The sequence below is a fragment of the Leuciscus leuciscus genome, assembly GCF_965113295.1.
Source record: "Leuciscus leuciscus genome assembly, chromosome: 21".
In the NCBI taxonomy this organism is placed as follows: domain Eukaryota; kingdom Metazoa; phylum Chordata; class Actinopteri; order Cypriniformes; family Leuciscidae; genus Leuciscus; species Leuciscus leuciscus.
The window spans coordinates 33394255-33408059 of NC_138745.1; the positions used below are offsets into that span (position 1 = coordinate 33394255).

Sequence of the window (13805 nt, forward strand, 5' to 3'; positions counted from 1 at the left end):
TTATTTATTTATTTATCATGTTGAAAACAAAACATGCACAAACATGTTATTAGTTGTAATAAAAAATAAAAAAAGTGAGTTTTTTTTGTATAATATTTTTCTTTTTGTTCTAAATGTTTTGTGTGTGACACCATGAAACAGCTTTCATAAAGTCATCACTTCAAATAAATTCACAATAATTGCAAGTGAGAAATAAAATATCTGCATACACAAGGACAAACACACACATTTTCCCTCGCCTTATTCTAATCTGAACACTAGAGGGCATGAGTGATCAACCGAACTAATGCACAAACCCTCAAAACTGAAGTGCTCTGTATTATTGCTGACGCTGCGCTTGCTTGTTCAGGACACAGGATGAGGACAGAGGGTCAAGACTATGACACACACACACACACACCCGTGGACAGACGGGACATTGTGTCATGAAACCCAGGCATTGACCTCCATGAATTCACTTTATGAATATGACCAATCCGCAGTGAGAAAGGACCTTCCTTCACCTAATTCAAATCACATGCTAATTGTTCTGAATAATGTCTATCATTGTCTGATCCAATTAATTATGCATGCGTGACTGACGCAAAAGGGTCTGCAAGTTCTCAAAAATTATTACTGTGGATGGAAGTTATGTAAAATTTGTCCTTTTTCCGAAAGCTGAAATTCAAATGAGCACTTTCATTCCACAGGTTATTGTTACTTTGTAAAAGTAAGAAGTTTGGCGATGTAGATCAGGAAGATTGGGCTCTTGATAAAACTTAAATGTCAAATCTTGAAATTAAAGCTTTTTGATCAGATTTAATTGTTTTGACCTTTATGGCAAATATTAGCTATATCATAACATGTTCTGAAGAAAATGTAAGTGTTTTTGCTTGTGCAAATGTTGCTACTTATTGTAATGGTTTAAATAGTTTTCATAATTTTTTTTTTTAAATGATTGTCCTACATTATTTAAAAAACAATTAATTAAAATGATGTTATAAATAATTATAGAATTTCTCATTTTATTTTCTATAATCATGTTCTGAAGCTAACATGCCATTGCTTTGAATACAAATATAGTATTATAATATAACTTTTTCATTAGATGAATGACTAATATTGATTTAACAAGTAATACAACATTAAATATTATTTAACATATTAGTATTGTACATTTAAACGAACATTTCTGAAAAGAAGCTATTTTGTATGTGCATTAACTTGTATAGTAATGTATTGCGTATCGCTCAAAAGTTTGAAATACAAAGTTAAGGCAAAAAATAGTGACACAAGGTCAAAATAAAATGTTAAATAAAATAAAATAAAATGCGTCTTTGCATGATGAGATTGCAGACCAAAACTGGCCACACTTCACACCTACATGATCATGTTTCACACAAGAAGTGAGACTCGTAAGCTCTAGTTCTCGCCTGATATGAAGTTAAGAGCACAAGAGTCACGCTGAAAGACGACCCACCTGCAGTGCACCACGATGGGCCCGGCGTACGAGGGGTTAACCTGCTTCACCTTCTTCAGGAACTTGAGCATGCCGATGGGCGAGAAGGGAACGCCGAAGTCAGGCCAGCTGGTGAAGTGAAGCTGCGTGACCAGACGAGGAGTTTTGGTGCCGTCGCTGGCCTGCTGTGGTCACACACACAGGAAAGACACATATATATACATGCACTTCAACAAACCAAACTGTTCATAAAGTCACACAAACATCATTCAGTTTAAGAATAAACGAAGGAAGAAACTCTGTGGCAGGAACAATACTTTCAGAAATATTTATCCATAATAGCAAGAGACAGCTTGCATGAAGATGACTTCAGTGTATTCAGACTTACATATTGCACACAGAATTTGCGTATGGTGTAGTCCACCAGTACTGTAAAGTCTTCCACAGCGACACGCACGTTACCGTACGTCCAGCATCCCTGATCGGGCCAATACTGATAACACTTATCCTACAGAGAAAAACACAGTGCATTTACAATGAGATAATCATAGTTACCATTATTTTTAGCTCATTTATTTAACCCAACAAAGTCATAATAACGGTGACCATGGTTACAAAGGAGGAGTGGGGAAATGAACAAAGGAAAGCAGGAACTGATGAAATGCTAATTAAAAGTCGGACATAATTGTGACAACTATAAATAAATGTAAAAATATGTTGTTTTTGTAGTAAAACATTTTTTTTCCGATATTTTATATTATTTCTTAATTTATTTTTATTCAATATTTCATATACTAATAAATAATAAATAAATAAAAACTAAATTAATTACAATGCTTTAAAAACATTGCTTTCATAGTAAAAAAAATACAATTAAAATAAATATGTTTCTTACTTGTATTAAATAAATGTAATTATAAATAAATTCATTTAATAATTAATTAATTAATTTACAAATAAAAAATAAGTTAACAAAAATGCTGCTTACCTGTGCAAATACAGCTGCTAATATAGTTACCATTATTTTAGATTATTTCTTTATTTCTTTTTATTGAATATTCTTCTTCCTTTTACTAAATAAGTATATAAATAATAAATAAAAACAACTGCATTTTCTTAATACAAAATAAAGCTGCTAATATAGTTACCATTATTTTAGTTTCGTTCTTTCTTTTTTAATTGTAGTATTATTAAAATATTTTTTTTTCTTGTAAAATAAATAAATGTAATTCTAAATAATTACATTTAATAATAAATAAATGTATAAATAAATAAGTAAAGTTAACAAAAATTTTGCTAACCTGTACAAATATAGCTACTAACACAGCTATCATTATTAGGTTAGTTTATTTCTTCTATTCATAATATTTGAATGTACATGAACTAATATAGTAATGCAACATAGTCTATTAATACTATTAATAAAAGTTCAAAAGTCACTCAAAATCCAAACAAAAGGCAAGAAAACATTGCCATAAAAGTTTTCTTCTAATCGATATAAAAGCGAGAGCACGTCACAAGGTCAAAACATGTAGTTCTGTAGATAAACATAAACGCATTACACGCCAATCCTGTCGAGTAAATCTGTCTAACACTGCCACAGAACAGCTGTAAGTGCATTAGAGTAGTAAAGGTGACTTTTAAGACACCCTGATGCTAATCTGAGCTCTTAAAGCAGCCCGCCTGTCAATCAGCATTATCCAGCCCGAGAGCGGAGGATAAATCTCTCTTAATGAGAGTTTGCAGACTAATTAGGTTAAAGCCAGAGAGAGCTTTATCAGCCATTATTAAAATCATCGATTCCAAGCCCTACTCAAAGCCGATTTGAATCTCCTCTCCGTTCTGCGTCTCATTGATTCGTCTTTCTAGAGACGCTCACGGCCGTGACGGAGAGGAGGCTTGCGACACCTGAGCATCAGAGGCCATCGAAATGAAGACACTCAATGATGATCAGCAAATTAGGTTTATACAAAGGAACTGATTTGAAATCAAATAGATTTATTCAAAATGTGATCGTATTCACATTCTGATGCCTTTTTTTATGTAATTTGGCATAAGTATTAGAGGCTGTGCAACGTTGTACACATCGAAGGGAAAAACTTTGAATAAAAGTATCAACCAAATGCATATATATGTAATATGATGCTAATATGTATTGCTATATTGCCTTGCGATTCAGCAAATGTAATGCTATGCATCTTTCTGACATCAGATTCATTTACAGATCATCGTATTTAACAGGTCTGATGACCAACAAGGAAATCCAATAGGATACGCACCTCTTTTCTCTCTTTCAGATTCGTTAGCATTACAATAGTGGCTGATTTCTGTTCCCATATCATTCTCCAGAAATCTGCAACCGTGTCTTGTTTCGGACCTGAAACACACAGAGGTCATCTTATGGAGTTTAATTATGTCTGATTGTAGCTATGAAACTGCACAAACAGAATGTGTGACTGCTCACCGCATCATATTTTTATATTCAGATGCACTCACCTTGTGCTGCAATAAACTTATTCTTCTCTTTATAGCCCTGGGGAAGCGGGATATGAAACCAAGATTTAAAAAAATAACTTCAACACTTTCAACTTTTTTGACTGATGAAATCATGCTGTTTTATGGCAAATCAGGGTGAACAACTTTACTTGAAGCCTTTACGTATAATGCATTATATTCATAATGTTTGTCATAAATAATCGTAACCAAAGCTAAAATATTATAATATTTACAGATTCTGAAATCAGTTTTTTGACATGTGTTTAATGCATTATACTTTCTAAAGGCGTAACAATATATAAGTATTATAATGTATTATAACTGGGGTTCATAAGATCATACAATGTGCATTACAAGGCATTATTAATGCATTAAAAATACTTTTATAATGCACTATATATAAAGGCTTTAAGTAAAGTGTTACCGAAATGATAACAATTTGATAACGGTTCTTTACTAAACGATGCAATGCATCATCATTTGCAAAATAATTACATTTAATTAAAAAATATATATATTTTCTAAAATGTTTATTGTTGTTTCTCATGCTCAATAATTGTATTTTGAACAAGAAATGCAAGTTTAAACAATTACATTAAATTAAACACTTCTGACAATAGAGTGCTGGAGGCGTGATCGTGTTTTATAATGGCGTTTTACATTTTAAAGTAAAATAAGGCCTGTGGTAGCAAACTTGACGATACTTTTTTTGGGATGTTTTGTTCTACAGGTTGCTAACATTTGGGGTGTGAGTCAGTGCAGTATATGTAACTTATTACAGATATTAAACTTATGTTTACCACAGTCATTATTTTACTCATAAACTGAAAACCCCCATTATAAAAACCCATAGGGAATATGTCTTCTGGTTCTGACGTCACGACTGCAGCTCTCCATTTCTTTATCAACTTGATCGCAGTGCATTGATGCATTTTACAGCGTGGCAAATCACTTACGTCAATATATGATGCATTGACATAATCCGAACATGGGACCCCATCGATCGGTGTTAAAATCACTCTGGAATGATCATCTGGATAACAGGAAAGACAGAAAAAAAATGTTTTATTTCTAAACATAGACACACATTTGATTGCTCCTTCTCAGGCCCTTCGTGAGTTTGCGATTTAACTTCTAAACAGCAAATTTACAAGACGAAAGATTTTACAAAAAAAGAGTAAAATGTGAACGACATGGATGCGGGCATAAGGAAATGAAAGTGATAAATGCTGTATTTTGAGAAGTTGATATTTGACGTGCGAGGGTGGCAAAACCTCAGTGTGAATATCACAAGAAATGAGATGAGCTGATGCCCAAACACGCACGTATGAATCATTCATATCGAAATCTACGGGGGTGATATTCGCTCAGATCTTTATTCCTGTTCATTTCTCCTGCATTCAACACGTTGATTATGAGAACTGATTGTTTGCTTGCCATCTAATCTACCAAGACTGTAATGTGTGGCCTTGTTATGAGATGATCAGCGATGTGACTGGTCATAATGTTTTGGCTCATCAGTCAGAGAGAGAGAGAGAGAGAGAGAGAGAGAGAGAGAGAGAGAGAGAGAGAGAGAGAGAGAGAGAGAGAGAGAGAGAGAGAGAGAGAGAGAGAGAGAGAGAGAGAGAGAGATTGAACTTTCTCCCAAGGTTTTTTTCTCCATTCTGTCACTGATGGAGTTTGGGTTTCTTCCCAATATTCAACAATATTATTGATATGACTGCACTGACACTACTGGATAATACTGAGCTGGACGATGACATCAGTGTTTTCTGCAGAACCGCTTTATGGATAAAATTAACAAATTTAATAACTGATGATCTTTACAACGGAAATGAATCAAAACTGAACTGACTTCAGCTGAACAAATGACATTATTTTCTTTTTAGAAAGAGCTGCTTTTTACAGCCGAGATTATCTCTGCATCATTAAATCATCCTGTTATCACTGTAAAGCTGTTTTGAAACAATCTGTATTATGTAAAGCGCTATATTAATAAATGTGACTTAAACAGATGAAAAGACAAAGAGAAAAAGAGAGAATTCTTACATGGTAAGATGTTTGGATATCGGTTCTTCTCCTTGTTTTCTTCTTTATTGGCCTCATCACATGTTCCTTGCTTCGAACCCCCTGGTATTGACTGTCAACAATACAAAATAACACGTTCACAACACTAAACCAATGTCCATACCACCCTAAGCGCATCTGATCTTGGATGCGGTGTTAAATAAAGCTTTTTTTGGACTTGGACGGAAACCTAACAGATGCTGTAAGCTTTCTGCATTATAATTAAAAGAATTCGGACACTCCAAGTACTTTGCACACGCTGCGAAACTTGTGTTTTATGTGTATCTTGTCTCTACACAAATGCATTGTTGTGGATCATGCACCTGAGATATTCACCCATCATTAAACTTAAAAAAAAAATGACTTGATTTCATTTAACTAAATTGCACTTGAATTGTTACCTAACACATTCATTCTTACAGAATTGTGCATTTGAGTTAACCTGATCATGCTGTTCAAATTCCCACCAAACTTGTCATTTTGTTATTGCTGAAAATGAATGATATTACTGACGCTTTGTTCCTGTATGTATAGGCCATTGTTCGACCACTTCCATTCCGACTTAAATAGTTTAAGTGGCCATTAAGATTGTTGAGCATAAACATCGTTTCCATGGGACAGAAAATTCACATGGTTCATTCAGTGTGTTGCTGAATCACGGGCCTGTGAGAGGAGCGAATCTTGAATCATGCGTCTAAAAGCAGGAGTGAGGGACATTCTCGAATGAGTCAATGCCTGATGACTCCTGAACGTCTTAATTCCAGTAATTCTCAGTGGGAAATGAGAGCAGTTGAGCCATCAGCAAATGTGGAAGGATATTTGCTGATCCACATGAATGCGCTGGAGTGTTTCTGTTAATAACAGCAGGATAATGCACCATCAGCTTCTTTACGAGCCACAAGCCAAAATAACAATCTCTCCACCGAGTGCTGCCACTAAACACACACAAACACCAATGCTGAACTTGCAGCAACATGAGTGATGTAATCAGTGTAAACAACAATAATGATCTGCAGCATTTGCAGACGGGCTCTAGTTTTGTATTTATTTTTGCAATTTTCAGATGACCATGATTGGTGTTGAAATAATTGATACCAACTTACCAATAAAATGAAATTTCACAAATCTAAAAAACTAAAATGCTCAGAAACATACTATTATAATAAAAGAATAAATGAAGAGCTCTTTTCCAAAACGCGATAAACGTCATAAAAAAAAAAGAGTTTGTCATGTCATTTTGCTGTGTACTGAACCTATTCACTGCTCCATCCGTTTCATGCCAACTCGCTTTATTTCCTTTGTTTAAAATGTACTGCAAGATGCATTTTCTTTCCAAACCGCGATAAGCGCCAAACCTATTTTTAGCCTAAATGGGATACATCCTCTCGACTAATCAGAATTCTCTCTCTCTCGCGCTCTCTCACCCTCAAATGACTCGAGCGCATCGCGCCACATGCTCAATTCGCCTCATTCGCGCCGCAGGACCTCGAGACGCGCGTAAACACGTCTTTACATTGACTCAACATGAAAATCACTCGCGCCAGACGCTCTATTTGCGTTTGGTGTGAACGCCACTCACTCACTCTCACTCACACAAGGTCATGTCGTGATTTGTTTTATGTAAAGTGGACAACGGTTCTACTTTTTATGGGTTCGACACTTTACTGAATGCCAATGTATTTATTACTGACTTTTCCCCCCTTTTTTTTAAGACAAACCATCAATTTTTGGAAAAAAAATTATGGATTTATAGCGTTTTGAAAAAAAAATGGATGGATTTATAGCGTTTTGAAAAGAAGAAAAAAAAAAACTTTGAATTTATCATCAACAATATTGTTGTTTGATTTAATAATCATTGTTCAACATGTTCAGACTGAGCCAAAAAAACATTTTAACAGGATAAATTGAATATTCACAAAATGTGTGGGTCTAGGTAAAAAATTTAATTTTCCTGAAAACTATTTAAATGGATTTATAGCGTTTTGGAAAAGAGCTCCTCAAATATTAAATGAAATATTCAATGACATTCAGTTTCCAATGATTTCTCAATTAAATAACTATTATTGTCTTCACTGCATTATTAAATAATATATTAAAACTGATTGGTGCTGTTGAGATTCAGGCGTGTAAAATGTTTTCTGACTAAATGTGTGAACAATTTCGATACCACTGCTAAATTAATATGCTGCAAAACGTTCTAATAGACAAAAATGAATAAATATTAAATCAAATATTACATATAATTAAAGGCACTTTGCTTCAATGTTTTCTCAAATGACTAACTAGGATTGTCTTCACTGCATTATATATATATATATATATATATATATATATACTGTATAGATAGATAGATAGATAGATAGATAGATAGATAGATAGATAGATAGATAGATAGATAGATAGATAGATAGATAGATAGATAGATAGATAGATAGATAGATAGATAGATAGATAGATAGATAGATTTATTTATTACATGGCTTGGTTGAATTGTAATGTAGAATGCGGTCTGTTATTTCTGGATAACACACCGCTGCTAAGTATAACACACCGTTGCCACTTCGCGTCAGGGTCCTGATCAGCCTGTCGGGGTTGTATTCACTATAACAACCGCCTCGCTCTACATTATCCCTTACATATACATATATATATATATATATATATATATATATATATATATATATATATATATATATATATATATAGGCATAAATGTGTTCAGATTTGATTTTGAAGGGTTTATTAAAGCTACTAAAGTCATGAGTGTTTTTCTTGTAAATATTATTGTATTTTGTATCTCCAACCATGATCAATATTCTTTTAAAATACAATCTTAACATGCACACGAAAAACATTATACTCACATTATACTCTTCCCGGAAGAGCTTCCCATCATCGGCCGAGCGTATCCGATACTCTTCTTCCAAGTTGTCTACTGGGATGGGGAAATAAGTTTTGGATGTGGAAGGGGATCTTGGCAGTAAGACCACCGTCTGTTGCTCTGTAGAGGAACACGGTAAATGAATGTTAAAGACAATCACTTGAAAAGTAATCAATCTTTAGGAGATGCAACATTTTATGTGAATTCAATAGACATTTACTTCACGGTTTAAATGACGTGCAAAAAATACAATCACCTCACCAACTGACACACACACATGCAAGTTGATTGACAGGTGGCGTTCCACTGTTTCTATATCTATTAGTGCAAAAATAAATATCTTGCTATATTGTATCTTATAGGGACTTTTTGTTTATAGAGCTGCTGTATAGAAACATTAACGCTTTGATTGCTATTGTTTATGCTGTCGTTCATCATTGGTGTGTGTGTGTGTGTGTGTGTGTGTGTGTGTGTGTGTGTGTGTGTGTGTGTTTTGCACATCCAGGTGAGGTGTATACATAGATTTGGTCAGTATCATCAATCATTATTGGGTTTGATGTTAGGGTAGACTGCCAATAAAAATTCTCTACGCTTAGATCTCTATTTTTAAATTCTATAATTTAGACAAAACAAAATTGTCCCACCTATATATATATAACAGGACACGGTTAACATACTTTTGTATTTAAAGAATATCATGTCAAACAGTTTTGTCACCCAGGAGAACATGCTAAGTGGCCGTTTCACACAGAACGCGTTTTCCATTCCACTGCACTACTTTCCCATTGTTTTTCAATGCAAACACACGCTAGACGGACGTCTTTAGCCGATGTGCATGCGCCTCGAGTTTTTTGCAGCATCTTGCACATGACACGTCATTCTAAAAACTCAAGTTACAAGAAATTCAACTATTAAAAACCACATCACATCACTTCTCTTTTTTTTTTTCTTTTTTTTGCTACAATGATTGTTTTTAACAGCAAAAACACGTTCTGTGAACCGGCCTTAACACCATAATTCTATTTTTCAGGAAAGCTATCAGCATGCCTTGGTAAAAGAAACAGGCATATTCAAAGCAGCATATTATGCACATATGCTTCATAAATGTAGCACCAAAAGAAACCCACAACCATTGGTTTAGAGCAGGGGTCGGGAACCTTTTTTGACCAAAGAGCCATTTTTTCATTTTTGGATAATGCATTTTTCCAAAAGAGCCACAGTAGAAAAAAATTTATATATAGGCTATATATATAAATTAAAGACGTGCTTTTTTCAATAAAAAATTCAACAGTAGTAGGCTAATTATTAGGTCCATAGACAACTAAAAACAAACAAATATTCAGCAAACAATAAATTAGTTGCAATATGGAATTAATTGTGCAGGGCTTTCACTGTGAGGTTGAGTTACCAAGTGATGAGCATAAATCCTCTTATGTGTGCGTGTGTGAGAGAGAGAGAGTGAATGCACAGAGTACATCTGCTGTGTTTACGTGAATACTCGACTTGCCATTTTGAAATATTTCTGTTTATTTGGCCGCTTAGGCGCGCAACCGAAGACAAAGGCTACTTGTCCGTGTTGCGCTCGGAGCGCGCGCACAGCGTCCTGTCAGTAGAATTCAGTTCTCTTTCGCGACTTATCACGCTTTTAATATTTATTTTCAATATAAAGCACATCCTGTTATTTTCTTTCTCATTCATTCATGTTTTGTTATTAATAACTTTAAACAGAATCGTCAACTGAAATCTGCGCGGATTATCAAAAAATACGACACATTTATAGGACATAAAGGGTCTCTGCGCAAATGTCTCTTTGCACAGCAAAGCCCCCGTTTCAATAAAAGGATATATTAAAGTTTATAAAGCCTACTTTTACATTTTCGCTGCTGTTCTAGAATGGTTTTCGCCAGCTTGAATCCAGTGCAGTAACTGTAGGTTACCACAGAACACTCCCGAACAGCACTGAACACGCACTTTTGCCGGTACAACTTGAATATTATTATTATCATAAACTTTTAATTAACTTAAGTAGGCTGGACTACAACAAGGGAATTGTAATTGGCTGCTTTTTCTGCAGAGAGCCGATCTCTGTTGATGTGTTTTAATTGTTTCATCGATGGTTTGTTGGTAAAGGGTGAGAGACCTCGCGAGCCACATGATTTTTGCCAAAGAGCCAGATGTGGCTCGCGAGCCATAGGTTCCCGACCACTGGTTTAGAGGTTAGAGAGGGTGAGATATTAGTTTAGACGTCCATGCCTGTTCATGAGACACAACATATACCTGACCTTCTGACGGCCAGCCAAGATGATCCTCATCATCATCATCATCATCATCATCATCATCATCATCCTTATCCTCATCATCCTCATCATCCTTATCCTCATCATCCATATCTATATATTCCTCTATACAACACATATACAAACACACACATAAATGACTGGTGTTACTCAGGTGTACATTAGCGTTTAGACAAAAATGAATAAATTAATAAATAATGGTGAAACCATCTAAAGTGTTGCTATGGAGTTTTGGGTGGTTTCTTGGTGGTTTCCAACTGACTCAAATCAAAAGAGTTCACCGGTCTCTATGATTTCTGGTTCGGGTTTCAAGTAGCATAATTTTAAGTGCGAGAAATAGTAAGTGTTTTTCTGCATAAAAAAGAGCATGTTTACAGATTTAAACACTTCCGTTTAAAGTTTTTGGGTCAGAAATATAATTTTTTTTATAGGTATTAATACTTTTATTCAGTATTAATACCTATAAAATACATGCTGCATTAAATCTATCAAAAGTGACAGTGATGAAATGTATAATGTTACATAAGATTTCTATTTCAAATAAGTACTTTCTTATATTTACCAAAGAACCCTAAAAAAAAGTATCACGATTTCCACAAAAATATTAGCGACATTGATAATAATCAAAAAAAAATATTGAGCAGCAAATCAGCATATTAGAATGATTTCTGAAGGATCATGTGACACTGAAGAATGCTGAAAATTCTGCTTTGATCACATATATAAATAAAATTTTAACACGTATTCAAAAAGTAAACAGTTATTTTCAATTGTGAAAATATTTCACATTATTACCGTTTTTACCGCATTTTTTTATTTCCAACCATTGAACGGTAGTGTACATCAAAGAGACAAACACACAGAGAGCTGGATAAAGTTGGTAAACCGCTTCCTTTACACAGGTGTGACGTTCACCCCTGAACACTGAAACAATCTCTCAGATTGAAGTGTTAATAACGCCAACTGGATTGAACACAGTCAACTTTTCCTGCATCTTGGTTTACGGAGTATTCCTTGAGAGAGATTTCCATCAGGATAATCGGAGAAAGAGTGCAGAGGAAGCCTATTACATAAATCGGCGAGACCTTCGACAAGACACACAATCTGTGGCGACAATCTGACCCTGTAAGAGCAAACCTGAGCGCAGTTTGAGATGCCTTCTAGAGGAGATTGCGAGGAGAGAACAATCTGAGATTCTGGAGACTAAATCCAAGCCTAATCTCATTGATTGCTGTCTAAGAAACACGATCTAGTTTTGTAGAGACCACTTTTGTGATTTACCTTTCCTACGGCTAACCATGAGCCACAGCTTTTTGTGTCAAACATGCAAACTCTAATAAAAGCAAACAGGAACATATGTTTAAAAAAGAACCTTCTTCCTCTTTCACATTGTTTTAGTCATGTTTGAATATTTTTGAGGAAATATTGATGATGGAACCACAAACAGCATCATGTTTCTATGTACATCGCTGTATCCATGAAACAAAACAATACATCATTTGGTTACACATTATTTTAAGGTGTCTCCGTTACAGAGTAATTATACATTTAAGTACTGAGTAATATTAATTAACTACATGTACTTACTATAGGGTTGGGATTAGGGTTTGGTTTGGTTAAGGGTTAGTTGCGTGTAATTATGCATAATTGTAATGTAACAATGACACTGTAAGATAAAGTGTAACCAATAATTCAATACACAGAGTTTAGCCAAAGCTAACAACGTTTAAAGATTCATAGTGTAAATATTTGATCACTAATATTAAACTACAAAAGAAAAAGTAGTAGTGTTGGCTGGGACAAAGTCATGCCTGAAAGTTGAGTTTAAAAAGTCACATTTTTATTAAAACTTTTAAATCTATTACTAAAATAGTTCAGATTTAGTATTAAAAAAAATATATATATTATATATATATATATATATATATATATATATATATATATTTTTTTTTTTTTTTTAAATCTGAACTATTTTAGTAATAGATTTAAAAGTTTTAATAAAAATTAAACTAAAATCTGAACTATTTTAGTAATAGATTTAAAAGTTTTAATAAAAATATATTTAAAAAAAAAAATATATATATATATATATATATATATATATATATTTTATTTTATTTTATTTTTTATTTTTTTTGCAATAATGTTATCTTAAATCAAAAATATTTGTATCAATGGTTTGGTGTTTCATTGTAAACATTGTGGATGCAGATGACAACATTCCTCATAAATCAGCTTAATATGATTATAATCCACAGCCAAAGTGAACTTTTTAGGCAATTACAGAGTCGTTCTGGATAGAATAACACGTTTAGCACACGAACACGCTCACGTCCTGCTCTCTTCAAGAGGCACATTACATCTTGAGGCAACAGGAAGCCGTATATACTGTAGCATGTTTGATAAAGTGAAACTCTCCAAGACGTCTCACTTTACAACAGGGCGTTCAAAATCAACCAGTTACTTTTATATAAATCTTTAACAGCTGACCGATTCAGATTTAGAGATAAAGAAACCGTGTACCTTGCTCTTCCAGGATGCCATTTGGTACTTTCTTGTCGACGGCTGTGATGACAGCTTTCCTCTGGTTTTTCAACCTGAAAGACAAAAAAAGAAAAGGAGGGTT

At 34.1% G+C, this 13805-nt stretch overlaps 1 protein-coding gene across 7 annotated transcripts in view; it reads right to left on the minus strand.

Moving 5' to 3' along the window:
• Positions 1 to 13805, minus strand: part of ptprea (protein tyrosine phosphatase receptor type Ea) — a 78368-nt gene that overhangs the window by 8863 nt on the left and 55700 nt on the right. For 5 of the 7 annotated variants that reach the window (XM_082151903.1, XM_082151905.1, XM_082151904.1 and 2 more), the window contains 9 exons: positions 13703 to 13776; positions 11165 to 11284; positions 8866 to 9002; positions 5984 to 6074; positions 4891 to 4967; positions 3935 to 3971; positions 3718 to 3815; positions 1827 to 1946; positions 1460 to 1623 (listed from right to left, as the gene is read on the minus strand). In XM_082151903.1, the coding sequence (XP_082008029.1) occupies positions 1460 to 1623; positions 1827 to 1946; positions 3718 to 3815; positions 3935 to 3971; positions 4891 to 4967; positions 5984 to 6074; positions 8866 to 9002; positions 11165 to 11284; positions 13703 to 13776 (918 nt within the window). The remainder of the gene's footprint in view (positions 1 to 1459; positions 1624 to 1826; positions 1947 to 3717; positions 3816 to 3934; positions 3972 to 4890; positions 4968 to 5983; positions 6075 to 8865; positions 9003 to 11164; positions 11285 to 13702; positions 13777 to 13805) is intronic. The other 2 variants (XM_082151907.1, XM_082151909.1) reach the window with 1 other exon arrangement.